The sequence below is a fragment of the Eucalyptus grandis genome, chromosome 11, assembly GCF_016545825.1.
Source record: "Eucalyptus grandis isolate ANBG69807.140 chromosome 11, ASM1654582v1, whole genome shotgun sequence".
Lineage (NCBI taxonomy): Eukaryota > Viridiplantae > Streptophyta > Magnoliopsida > Myrtales > Myrtaceae > Eucalyptus > Eucalyptus grandis.
Genome location: NC_052622.1, coordinates 14392177 through 14403981, shown reverse-complemented (window position 1 = coordinate 14403981; position 11805 = coordinate 14392177). Strand labels below are relative to the sequence as shown.

General features: G+C 46.3%; 3 protein-coding genes across 10 annotated transcripts; all 3 read right to left on the bottom strand.

The window, feature by feature from the left end:
• Positions 1–9: 9 nt before the first annotated feature.
• On the bottom strand, positions 10–1767 carry LOC104424993. Of its 3 annotated transcripts, none has more exons than XM_039304242.1 (4): positions 1623–1767; positions 1401–1445; positions 593–1018; positions 10–384 (listed from the first exon to the last, which is right to left on the bottom strand). In XM_039304242.1, exons 1-3 carry the CDS (start codon positions 1731–1733, stop codon positions 596–598), a joined length of 579 nt encoding a protein of 192 aa, XP_039160176.1. In that variant the 5' UTR covers positions 1734–1767; the 3' UTR covers positions 10–384; positions 593–595. The 3 variants fall into 3 exon arrangements, with proteins under 3 accessions (XP_039160176.1, XP_010035854.2, XP_010035853.2); XM_010037552.3 differs by having other exon boundaries at positions 371–495; XM_010037551.3 differs by lacking the exon at positions 10–384 and having other exon boundaries at positions 419–1018.
• A 1935-nt stretch (positions 1768–3702) lies between these two features.
• Positions 3703–4455, bottom strand: LOC104427281 (putative B3 domain-containing protein At3g24850). Its single transcript, XM_010040395.2, has one exon. It carries the CDS (start codon positions 4453–4455, stop codon positions 3703–3705), a length of 753 nt encoding a protein of 250 aa, XP_010038697.2.
• A 1441-nt stretch (positions 4456–5896) lies between these two features.
• Positions 5897–9988, bottom strand: LOC104424992 (inactive TPR repeat-containing thioredoxin TTL3). 6 transcript variants are annotated; one of them, XR_005547876.1, is made up of 6 exons: positions 8695–9988; positions 7942–8137; positions 7678–7850; positions 7265–7598; positions 6927–7145; positions 5897–6085 (listed from the first exon to the last, which is right to left on the bottom strand). XR_005547876.1 is itself a non-coding variant. In XM_018865826.2 (6 exons), exons 1-5 carry the CDS (start codon positions 9567–9569, stop codon positions 6993–6995), a joined length of 1731 nt encoding a protein of 576 aa, XP_018721371.2. In that variant the 5' UTR covers positions 9570–9988; the 3' UTR covers positions 6328–6734; positions 6949–6992. The 6 variants fall into 6 exon arrangements, 4 of the variants coding, with proteins under 4 accessions (XP_018721371.2, XP_010035850.2, XP_039161593.1 ...); XM_018865826.2 differs by lacking the exon at positions 5897–6085 and adding an exon at positions 6328–6734 and having other exon boundaries at positions 6949–7145; XM_010037548.3 differs by lacking the exon at positions 5897–6085 and adding an exon at positions 6328–6645 and having other exon boundaries at positions 6949–7145.
• Positions 9989–11805: the final 1817 nt, after the last annotated feature.

The following is an 11805-nucleotide window of genomic DNA, read 5'->3' as shown; positions in this document are numbered from 1 at the left end:
CCTGGTTGTTAGTTTTTCTTACTGCTGCTGCAGATGCAACTCCCGAACCGAGGACGACCTACCTTACGTATTGCACCTCGGCACGAACTGAAGACTTTTACTAGGGAAAGGTCACGGGGAATTGCAGTTCTCTCTCTCTCTCTTTGGAAGCCTAAAATCAGCAATCACAATGTAGGCATGGAGGATTCTTGACTTTTGCAGTTAACGGCGACGGTCGAGTACGGTGCAAGATCGAATGATTTTGCATTCCACTCTTCAAATTACAGAGCCGATTGTGATGCAAACTTGTGTCGATTGAATCAAATGATGCAAGAAGCATCGGTTAAAACACGGAACCCTCAACATCAGATCAGCAAATGATTCGTAATTCGGGGAAATCATGAACTGCAAAAAGTCACATGAGAAAATGTAGTGCACGTACGCAATCGTAGAATCGAGTAGAGAAGCGACTGCGTCGTAGATGTGCCGAAACTACAGCCCCAGTCCTTTGCAGAGCTGCAAAAAACATAAAAAATTTGCTCCGAATGCGCTTGTGATCGTCACGGCAACGCGGAAACCACGGCCAAAACGTAGCCAAAGATATAGGAATCACCTGTCAACAACGGATTCCCATGTCCAGCTGATTCGACCAGGAGCAGTCACCGTCAACGCTGCTGGTGGAACGACCGGCATTCGCCTCTTTCAATGGCTTCCTCTTTGGAGCATTTTCTCCCGCGCTGCCGCCGCCACCGCTCGTCTCCGAGCCTGAAGAAGCGGTTCTCTTACAACCAAAGGCACCGTCACCTTTCTTCTCCCGTCTCCCCTGGCGTTTGGAGCCATCGTCCGGCGCCGACGGACGGTCCTCCTTGCCGAAGTTCTCGACGGAGGTGATGACACACTCGTGCCATCCGAGGTCGTTGACGTCGGCGATAGCTTCCGCAAGAGAAAGCCGCACGTCGCGCGACGAGACGTTCTCGTTCAGCGTTGACCGCGAGGGATCCACGAGCTCGATCGCCTCCACAGCATCCAACAGCGCTCTCTGCGACGGATTTACAATTTAGTTCCAGGCAGATTTTTCCAACTTCCCGCTCACAAAAGGCCGGAGGCAAAACAAGCGATTCGACCTCAAGCGCAGACGAAGAAACACCTCATCGTTCATCACGATTCACCCGATCAAAGTACTTAATCGAGCCGTCATGTCAATCGAACGCAACACGGAGCTCGATCATCCTAATCCAGCTTCACTTAACGATCCTCACGAGGCCAAAAGAAGGAAAAAAAAAGGCAGAGAGCAACCTTACTCGACATGCGAATCGCTAATCCTCGCGAGCTAAGCAGATGCTAAAATCAGCAAACGTCCGGGTACAGCAAATCGCGCGGAGCATCGGAGCCTGTGAGGAGACGGGAGTTTAGGAATTCACCTTGGGGAGGTTGCGGATCTTCCTGAACCCGTGCATCTGGATGATCTGCAAAAGAGACGAAAGCGATACCGATAGGCATCAGGCATCGGAATCGAGCTCTACCGGCCGCCGGAAAACGATCGGAGGACGGGACGGGACGGGAACGGCGGTCGGGCTCTCCGTCCGCCGCACCGCCTTTCGGCCGTTCCGAACACTGAGAGAGAAAGGCAGAGGGAGAGGGACCTGATTGAGGGAGCTGACGGTGAGGTCGGCGCGTTTGTGGGAGTGGAGGAAGTCCAGGTACTCCTCCAGCGAGAGCTGGTTCGTCTTCTTCGTCTTCGCCTTCCCTTGCATTCTCCCGGATTTTTGCCCCCGTCCTCTCTCCTTCGTCGCGATGGGGCTCGCTTTGGTACGACTACGAGGGGTATTTATACGGTGGGGATGATGCGCGCGCGCGAGCGCTAGGTGGGTCCCGCCGAGCGCTTTCCGATCCAATAAGAGCTGAGCGCACGTGTGATCGGAGCAGGCGATGCGAACTTGCGAACGCGAGAGGAACCGAGCCATTCGGATCCGACGTGGCCTTTTCCGTCCGATGGCTATCCCGGCTGAATTTTACCGCGGCTCGTTTTCGGCAATCCTGAAACTTGTCCTTATAACATCACGGTCGAGTTTAGTTTCGGCGGATGGACGTTGTTCGGAGAGAAAGACAGCGGAAAGAGAGCGGGGGAGGGTCTTCGACCCTCGCCGGGATTTGTGGGAGGGGGCCATGGCCCTCGCTATGTGTCGAGAGAGCCTCCCTTGCCCTTGGGTCAACTTTTCGTGCGGGGTTCATGTAAGAATTTTCATATGAGCTACATTAATTGAAGTTGTAATTAACCGTTTTTATGGAGTTGATTTAATAAAGTAGGATATAAAGTTTCTTAAGTCGAATATGGGTTTGGTTTGTGTGGGCCGAATTAGGCTTGGCCCGTGATGAGAGGGCCCGTCCAAAATTCTATAAATAGACTAAGGTCCCTCCTCTAGCCTTCACTTTTGCGATAAAACATGCACGTACCCATTTTCTCACATAAGGAATGCTCGTGAGAAACGGTCTCATCGAGCCAGGGTACCGAGGGTCATAGAGAAAAAGATCTTCAACGTCAAAGTCTCAGATTGCTACTATTTTGCTCCAAGAACAATGAATTCAAAATCAGGTACACAAATCCTCATTTTCAACCTTAGGATGTTCGAGTTTCTAGCTATGTCGATCTTGGGAAGCCGTTTAGATGGCCTACAGTTCGACTTGCCCCTTGCGCGAGCAATCGCAAGGAGCCGCTCGGTCCTCGCTCTGTGGTTGGATGGCGGCCAAGTTGGATTGCCTAGTCCTCAAACGTGAGACGGACCGAATCGACCGGAGGCATTAATTTTGATATCGCCCCCCTCGTATTTTTCTTTGTAGGATAGAAATGACGCACCTTTACATCTTGGCCCGTGCAATGCAAAGTCATCTCTCTCGAGAAGGGCCGTCGTTGCAACGGACACAAATAGCTGGAGGTTCTCAACTCTTGAGTATATGAGATAATTGCATAAATGTTGTAACTTGGGTATGTATAGAGAGAAAGCTACATTAGCCGCCAAAGAGCATTTTTGAGGGTTTAGCATTAGTGGCACATTTTGTGTTAGGAACCATACGTTTTCGTTCGATACCTGCCTATTGAGTTGCGAATTTATTATCGACATCTTTGGCAATAGACAGCTTTAATTCACACCGTATATTTCTGCTATTCTCACTAGGCAAATTGAAAGAGAAGGCACCGTCAGGAATTTGAATTCCGCAAAGCTCATCATCGAGAAATCAAATTATCGGTGCAATGGAATTAGCTTTGCTGTGCAGATCGACGAAAATATTTCATGGAAGAACTTAAAGAGCAGAAGAGCAACATATAAGCATCTGCAGATTGAACGTTACTGGAGAAATCAACCGAAAACATTGCTCATCGCCGTGATTACCAATCACAGCATACAGAAGAGGATGCAGAAAGCATTAGCGAAAGGAAAGAATCTCAGTCTTCAACTCTTCATGCAGAAAGAAATGTCTGCACAAGTCGGAACCAGTGAACGGCTCGATCAAGCGCGCCATCAACACCAACACACATGATATGCCGAAATCCACCAAATGGGTTTAGAATTCGATGAACGAATTGTGCCTGTCGCATATAGCGACGGGAAGAAAAGATTAGGAAACAAGATTAGGGTTTTTATAGAGTGAACCCTGAAACACTAGTACTTCTGCAAATCTTTTCCATGAGTTCGACCGAACGTCGCCACATCCTCCAGACCAGCGTCAAGGGCATACGAGTGCGAAACAAAGATTCGATGCGATCCGACAGCAGTAAAGCCGGACTACTTGATCCTTCTCCAATCCGTTCCTCGCCACAATGTCGACCCATCCTTGCCCTACCAGGTGATACACCGTCTCGCTTTTGTTCTTCAAGTCTAACCTTATCAGGCGCAAGTGGCAAGTCTCGCCCGACGGCCCCAGCAGCAAGACCTTCATCTCCGTCTGCGCCCCATTCTCGTCCCGCGTCTTGAGCACTTCCTTCTCGGCCTTCCTAAGAAACTTGGCCTGGAGTTGCGCCTTGGGCAGCGTGAGCCGGCGCGCGGGTGGGCTCACATCCATGATGTCAAGTGGCTTCTCCATGAGAAGAACCATTTCGCACCCCTCGATCATGTCGCTGGTGGCGACACCGGGGAAGAAAGATCTCAGGACTCTCTCACGAAGGGCGCTAGGGTCCTCGGATGAGGATGAAGCCGCTGCGGACGATTCTTGAGACCGGCGCGCTTCTTCCCGCGAAGCGGTTGCAGCAATCGTCAGTATATCCAAACTCATCGTGTTCGCTTTGCTCCCGATCTCGACTCGTCCAGAGTAACCTTCGCGATCATCGGGAGAGGGAGCGTCACGGCGTACTACTTCTCCTTTTCCAAGTTCACCGGGCTCTTGGTGATCGTCACCGGGAGAGGGAGTGTCCCGTATCTCGCCTTCTTCGAGTTCAGAATCAGAGCTTCGCCGGCTGTTTCTCCCGGAGCCGCTCGACATCTTCTTGCTTCTGTTTTCAGCGTCTCGAGCGCGGAAGCGTAATGCGGAATGGATCGTGAAAGTTTGGTTGAGAAAGATTGAGGAATGGATCGTGAAGGTTGGGAGTTATATTCTATGGCGGAACGCGAAATGAAGAGCTAGTCGATAAGTAGTGCCTCTTTCTAACGGTAGTAACTGATCCGAGCAACGGTGGTTCAAGTCCAAAGCACTAAACCATTAATAAGCGAAACAAATTCCACGTGGCAATTCGTAGGGAATTTAGAGATCGGAAATACTCGCGAGTTTGCCTTTTTTGGCGGTAAAAGTTTTTAAAAAGATCCGTTTATTCGGATCACCGAATTTTGTATTTTGGGTTGGTAATTTGACTGGAGTTGTGGTAAATTTTTAATATTTTTAGGTAATTTTATATGTGTACCTTTCATTGTGTCCTTTGTTAATAACAACTCCATCTTCTTGAGGACTTTTTAGGAAAAATGCATGACATGACTTAGTTCTACACCTATTGTACTTTTTACCAATTAAGTCATAATCTTTTTAATTTTATTAATTGAGTTATAAATATTTTGACAATTTGTTAATTGAGTCTATTTGATCAATTTTGATTAAAACTTGCTAATGTAGATATTGCACAACCTATATGGTATGACCATAAACATTAAAAATAACATTTTCATAATTATTTGAATTTTTTTGCCTTTTGCCTTTTCTTTACTTCTTTTTTCCCCTCTGATTGAGGGCTGGCAAGGGCAGCGAGCCCTTGCCTAGCCTAGATCTTGTAAGAGCTCACATGACCTTGATTTGACATGCATGAACATTATGACCCTTGCCTAGGCCCTCAACGGCCATGACGAGTGCATTGGGCGAGGGCCATGAGCCCTCACCTAGTGGCTAGTAGGGGTGGCATGCCCTCGTCCGGTGATGACGAGCCACCTTTGCTAGCCCTTAATCCCTAAAAGAAAAATAAAAATAAAGAAAAGGAAAAGTTCAAAATATTATTAAAATATGTCAACGTTATTGTTAGTAGTGTCACATAGAATAATTAATGTCCATGTAAGTAATTTTCGGTCAAAATTAATTAGATGAATTCAATTGATAAAATGTCAAAATGTTTATGATTCAATTAATAAAAGTGCAATAAACCTAGTAACTTTTAGATAATTTTCCGAGTTATCCGCAGGGGCGTGCGCCTACACACACGTACATGAAACCATTTGGACGCCAATGTTGAGATGATTACTGTGGTTACTTCGATGGATGTTATTTACCTCGTAAAGAAGTGAACTGCCCACAATGAAGGCCGCGGAGACCAGGTCCGAACGACTGACCGTGCGACTCCACTGCTCCGCCTAGCGGCGCAAATCCATCCGCCGTTCGTGCCCTCGCGGACAAGCACCAGCGAAAGCGTTGGGGATGGCATACGAGGTATTAACCTAACTCAAGCTATTCATGAAAGCCTCATTCATTGAAATGAGGACATATAAAGAACCACAGGAGCTATGTAATTTCAGTATGAAGACATGCAGGGTTCTCATGGAGGATGGAATTGGCTCAAAGTAACTCCGTTGCAGAATTCCGCAGCTCAATTCATGCGTTTGCCCTCCAGTTTACAAACCCATCTTGCGAGCAGTATCGGTTGGTAATCAGTTCGAGATGGCATCCGGAAATCGTAGGCGTGGAATTTCATTTCCGAGAAGGTTACATCCTAAAGAGCAAGGATCGTGTTCAATCACTTCGAGATTAAAACCATTAGAATTCAGACAACAGATCAATGTAATCAGAGGAAGCTGCATGACAGAGAGCGGGAAACGGAGCCGAGTTATGGGTAGAAAATGAGGATCGAGCAGTGAATAAGCAATGATCTGGCCACAGAGATTGAAGGGCTAAAGATGATAAACCGTAGAATTTGAGGATGAATATGAATCAAGAGATAAAAGTTCTTCGCAAAAAGAATTGGAGTTATTTCACAATTCCTGAATTTAGGAGCTGAAAATTTATCTAAGGTTCCCTAAGTATATAATATAAAAGGAGCTTGATTATGTCACAGTAAAATTCCAGCCCGAGAGTCCTCCAGAAGCCAACTGCTTAGGACGATCAAGGACGATCCGGGTGTTTGCCGCTTCCGACACAGCTAAATCCGCAGCCTTTCATGAACCATCGGACAAGAACTGATGATGGTTTGCATCTGCATTCCTAAAATTAATGCAGACAATGGTCAGATTAACTTGCAAGCATGAGCAGCATCAGTTCTGGACCTTCATAAAGTGAGACAGATTAGGCCCCTGTAAATCACAGCATGAGGGGAAAAAACAGAGACTTTCCAAGTGATTTCTTCAAAAGTCGGTGAAAAATCTTGCGACCAGGATATATTGATACAGCAGATGACCTAGAGCGAATGACTTCGAAGCATATGGATGGGGAAAGCAGTTCAAACTTGTCAATGAAATTACGACGTGGAAGAAAAAAGAACGAATTAGTGACGAGATTGTGGCTCACCAGGGGATGGCGTTGCGGCTTTGGACTTAATTTAGACAACCCGACTAATTTACACCAGGTTTCGGAGTATGACACTCATGCTGAGATGCCATTAATGCGACCTGCGCACGTCGTAGAGATTCAGCAATCTCGCTGTCTCCTGGACGCTCTCTTCGCAGGACTTCATAGTCTCTTACGGATTCTTCCCACCGACCGAGCTACAGCATCAGAAAAGAATTCAGAGAGATGTGATTATAAAGCAAACAACGCCAGTGAACGGAAGATATTGATGCAGAAAAGAGAAGCAGATCTTCGAACCAGAAGACACCTAATTTACCTTTCCATTTGAGACGGCTCTCCGAAGAAGTGCCTTGATGTAATTCGGTTGAATCATGAGAGCTTGGTTGCAGTCTTCAATGGATTTCTCCCACAGTCCGAGCTTAGACCAACAAACAGCTCTGTTGCAATAAAGAACCGAATTGCAATTATCATATTTGAGGCCTTCCCCATAAGCTGAACAGGCCTCGGCGAATCTTCCAGAGCTGAAAAGATCATTACCACGAGCACGAGCATTCGCCACCATCTTGACATTACTCAGCAGCAGTGCGATTTCCGCATTGCTATAATCAATGCGTCCAGCTTTCTCCACTGCTGTGACCGCACTATCGAACCTGCAAGACAGGACAACGATTTCTCAATTGGCAAGAATATATCACCCTTAATTCTCCAAATTCTGCATCAGGAACATACTTTCCCATTGCCATATCGACCTGGGACTGAACATAGAGCACGTATGCTTCGGCAACCATGCCACAGAACCTACTTTGAGGGTAGAAGGGCGAATTGGAGATAGCTTTCAGGCTCATCTCTGCATCTTGTAGTTTATGGAGCTTCAACAGGGCTTCTGCTTTACAAGCAAGAAGCTGCAAAATTTCCACGTGATGGGAGTCAACAGAAGTCCAGCTTTCGGTCTGGGAAATAAGAAAATTTAATCATTAGAGCCGGGGTTTTTACCAGAGGAGAAGATTTAGCTCCTCCTTCCATTGCCGCATCGGATTCCTTGACTGCATTCTTCCAGTCTCCAATTTTTCTGGACTCAATGCAAAGGTTCAGATGCTTTTCCAGTGATTGCAGCTTACTCAGCTCGCACGGATCGGGCTGCTGGCCAGGATAACAGAGGTGATGCCGTGCATTCTCAACCTGTCCTAGCCTTGGAAATACAGAAGCGCAAGATTGTGAATCAAGATTGTCGACAACTTTCAAACAAAGCATCCTTAACCAATACAGAAAACAGAGCAACTCGCGTCGTTTTGCCATCACACGATTCCACATCAATTCGAAAATCAGGGAAGCCAATTGGGGAAACATACTGGAGAAAATCCAAAACGGTCAACAGCAATAACTGAACTTTCTCCACACAAGAAGTCAACCTAATGGCAACTGCAGTTCCCGCTCACATAAGTAGCAATCAATCTAAACAGACCTATAGGAAAAGACCAATTAGGAAAAGCACAAAACTAATTCATCAAGAATTTGAGACCGGCTTTCTAGTGGGTCGATAGAAGTTAGACAACGAAAGCATGACAAGCTGATCACGACAAAAGCCTGCAGATAAATACCGCGGAAAAGTCTAAAAAAACTTAACAGAAAGAAACAGAGTTGTCCTGTAATAATCATAATCAAACTCGCGAAATTTGAAAAACAAGCAAGATATCAAACGCAAGAAACTCGAATTCTAAATCGTGGACCAGATCAAATGATATATACCTGAGATAAAGGGAAGCTAATCTCTGATGAGACCTTGCATGACCAGGGTCCAGCCTCAGGGCTTCCTTGCAGTCCCTCACCGCCTCGCCCAGCCTCCCTAAAGCCGTCAATGCTGCGGCGCGGTTGCTCCTATACGACGCGCTGTCGGGCGAAATCGCAATGGCCCTGTCATACAACGACAGCGCGTCTTCGAATTTCCCTTTTCTGTACAGTTCATTCCCTGCGTTCTTCACATCCTCTGGATCTAAACTGGCCATTCCTCTCTTGACAACGGATTCCCCGGCGGATTTCCCGTTGCTCGTCTCCCCTGCATTTCCACTGCTCGTCTTCGGAGTACCGATGCCGCCCCGCATTATGCTTCCGTGGCCGTAGTTTCCGCTCCCGGAGCTCAACGTCGCCATTCTGTTGCCATTCGCATTCGCTAGATTCGGCTTTGAAATCTTCCCGGACGGACAAATGTTGCCGCTCAAACCCACCACATTGACGTGGTGATTCGGCGACGCAATGCCGCCGCCGGTGGCAGTCGAATTCGGAGTCCACGTCCTGCTCGAGTAGATCAGCGGAGCCCCCGCGGAGGCGGATCGTCGATGACCCCGCCGCGGCGTCGACTGGAGAGTCTCCGCGTCGCTCGACGCGCTCGCGCTCGTTTTGCCCGAGACCGAGCCGGAAGAGCTCGAGGAGCCACTCGAGGTGGTGGTGGTCGCGCCGCCGCTGATCGAGCTCCGCACCATCAGCGGCGAGACGGGCGAGCCCAGATCGAGCTCCCGGTAGTCGGGCTTGTTCATCTCGCAACTCGCCGAGTCCGCGAACCGCTCCGCGAGCGAGCCAACGCCGCCGGCGTCCTCATCCCCGGCCACCTTACCAGCGCTCGACATCGCCGCCTCCGCCGCCGCCGCCGCCGCCGCCGCAGCACAGACTCAAGCTCGAAGGACCGCGAGTCGGGCCGCGCCGCACCGCCGGTTGTCTCGCTAGATCCCGCCGACCCACGATGGCTTCCGAGCAATGCGGGAGGTCGCGAACTAGCTGACGGCTAGAGATAGAGATACAGAGAGAGAGAGAGACCGGGAGATTGGATCTCGCGGCGAGAAGCAGAGGAATGCAGGCGGCAGAAGGAGGAAGAACTCTGTAGAGAGAGAGAGAGAAGCTGCTACTTAGCTTATGCTGCTGACGAACGATCTGCTCTCTCTCTCTCTCTTCCCCACTCCATGAAACTCGCTTCGTCTTCGAAGAGTCCCTGCTGCTTCTTCACGACTCTCTCTCTCTCTGTCTCTGCGAGGAAGAAGGAGAAGATGACGATGAGGATCGATTATGATTCTGTATGGGGGAAAATTTCAATTTTCGGTTTTTTTTTTTTTTTTCTCTTTCTCTTTTCGTATATTTTATTATTTTTGCCAGCCATTTTGGCCGCCGCATTTAATTTAATTTTTTGGGTAATTTCTTTTTTTAATTATTTATTACGGTACGGTCTTCGTTGTTAAAGGGGCAAGGCAAGTTGATGCCGAAATTGGCTCGTATAATTTTTAGTTGGTGTGCCCCGCACCACCACAACTAACCATCCCTTATTATTCATTGCTTAATTTATAATCGAAGTCTTAATTAAGGAAAAATTTCGAGTCTTCCAAATACATATAAATATATGGAATTATGTGTGATTATCCAATAGCTTTTCGAATGTGAAATTGTATAATTTGTTTTTACCTTAAAAAGAAGACTAAACTGGATTAAATTTAAACTCTTCAAAACGTCTTTTCATTTAGAAAAAATTGAAAGGAGTGTTTATTTGTAGGTAGCTGTTACAATCTCTCCTGTGTTGGGATTTCGTGAAGTATGATTGGAAAGTTAGCCATTCGAAAAATTACCGAAATGGCACTTTGTAAATTTCTTTTTAGGAATTTCATATTTTTTTTTTCAACATGGGAAGAAATTAGATTTAGAAGTTTCTTCAAGTCCGGCAGATATAAATAGAGAGCATTTAATTCAATGGCAAGGAGTAACAAGGAAAGGGACACCAAAAAGTGCATGAATTTGGATACATGTCGATTTATTTCTCCATTTATTAATTTATTTATTTTTAGAGAGAGAAAATGGAAAATGAGTGGGGATTGCCTGGGGGATGTAAATGTGCCATGTACTTGGAATTGGCAAGGGTCGGGGCCTTTCAATTTTTGGGAGTAGGGGGGGTGAACGGAGTGATGACGTGGACTTTACCCAAATAGCACATCCTTCCATGCATTCCGTACTCCCCCAAACTTCTCTACAGTTACGGAAGGACTATGCAATTCTCTCTCTTTTGCCGACTTCCATGCCTTCCTGAATTAGCTGGACCGCAATGGATATTGCCCCCAGAAAATTCACCAATTTACACGTGGATGATCGTCGTAGAAGGGAGGAAAAATGTGACTGGAATGAGGTGATAAAAATTTGTCCTTTATGGGGAAGTATGTACGGGATTATCTATTCCAAGGTAAGTTAATTTCCAGTCTGTAATTGAGAATTCATTGTGTGATTTTTTTTTTCTTTCAAAATCGAGATCCAAATTGGTCGAGTTTTGGAATTGGCTTGGTCCGGTCTCCGGTTCGACCAAGGGATCGATCCATTTTCATTGTTTGGTTAAAAAGCGAGATTCTAATAATAAATTATGAAAGCTATGCTATTTCTTTGCAAAATAATTTATTGGTCGAGCACTTTTATTGTTACTTATTCATGTTGAGAAAACATAGTTCTTTACTTGATGGGTGCAAAAGTATTTTTATTCATCTATTGAGAAAGGCTTCAAAATTAGTTTAGAATTTGTTTATTCAATCTAGGAACTAGATTACTTGTATCAGTTCCTCCTGAGAAACTAGTTTTTTTTTTTTTTTTTTTTTTTTTGAACAGACCTGAGAAACTAGTTTGATCCTCGGTATTAAGGCCAAAAGCTGGTTCTAGGTTTGTAGAACTAGGAACCTAGCCATTTCTCCCTAGATCAAATATCGAAACTGACAACAACAAAAAATAAAAATAAACGAGGGAACTAATGTGGGAAATCACTAGTATTAGCCTGCGAGACATTGTTTCATTTTGAGAAGAAATGATAAAAATTCCTCCTATTAAATAATGGTCGCCTCGGAA

What these genes read in the sequence shown, in the direction of transcription:
- LOC104427281 (XM_010040395.2), bottom strand. Translation starts at nt 4,455, where the DNA reads ATGTCGAGCGGCTCCGGGAGAAACAGCCGGCGAAGCTCTGATTCTGAA.
- LOC104424992 (XM_018865826.2), bottom strand. Translation starts at nt 9,569, where the DNA reads ATGTCGAGCGCTGGTAAGGTGGCCGGGGATGAGGACGCCGGCGGCGTT. An exon ending in GAGCTAAATCTTCTCCTCTG is followed by an intron (nt 7,851 to 7,941) that starts GTAAAAACCCCG and finishes GAAATTTTGCAG; the next exon opens with CTTCTTGCTTGTAAAGCAGA. An exon ending in GAGCCGTCTCAAATGGAAAG is followed by an intron (nt 7,146 to 7,264) that starts GTAAATTAGGTG and finishes CTGATGCTGTAG; the next exon opens with CTCGGTCGGTGGGAAGAATC.
- LOC104424993 (XM_039304242.1), bottom strand. Translation starts at nt 1,733, where the DNA reads ATGCAAGGGAAGGCGAAGACGAAGAAGACGAACCAGCTCTCGCTGGAG. An exon ending in CCGTCAGCTCCCTCAATCAG is followed by an intron (nt 1,446 to 1,622) that starts GTCCCTCTCCCT and finishes TCTCTTTTGCAG; the next exon opens with ATCATCCAGATGCACGGGTT. An exon ending in AGATCCGCAACCTCCCCAAG is followed by an intron (nt 1,019 to 1,400) that starts GTGAATTCCTAA and finishes AATCCGTCGCAG; the next exon opens with AGAGCGCTGTTGGATGCTGT.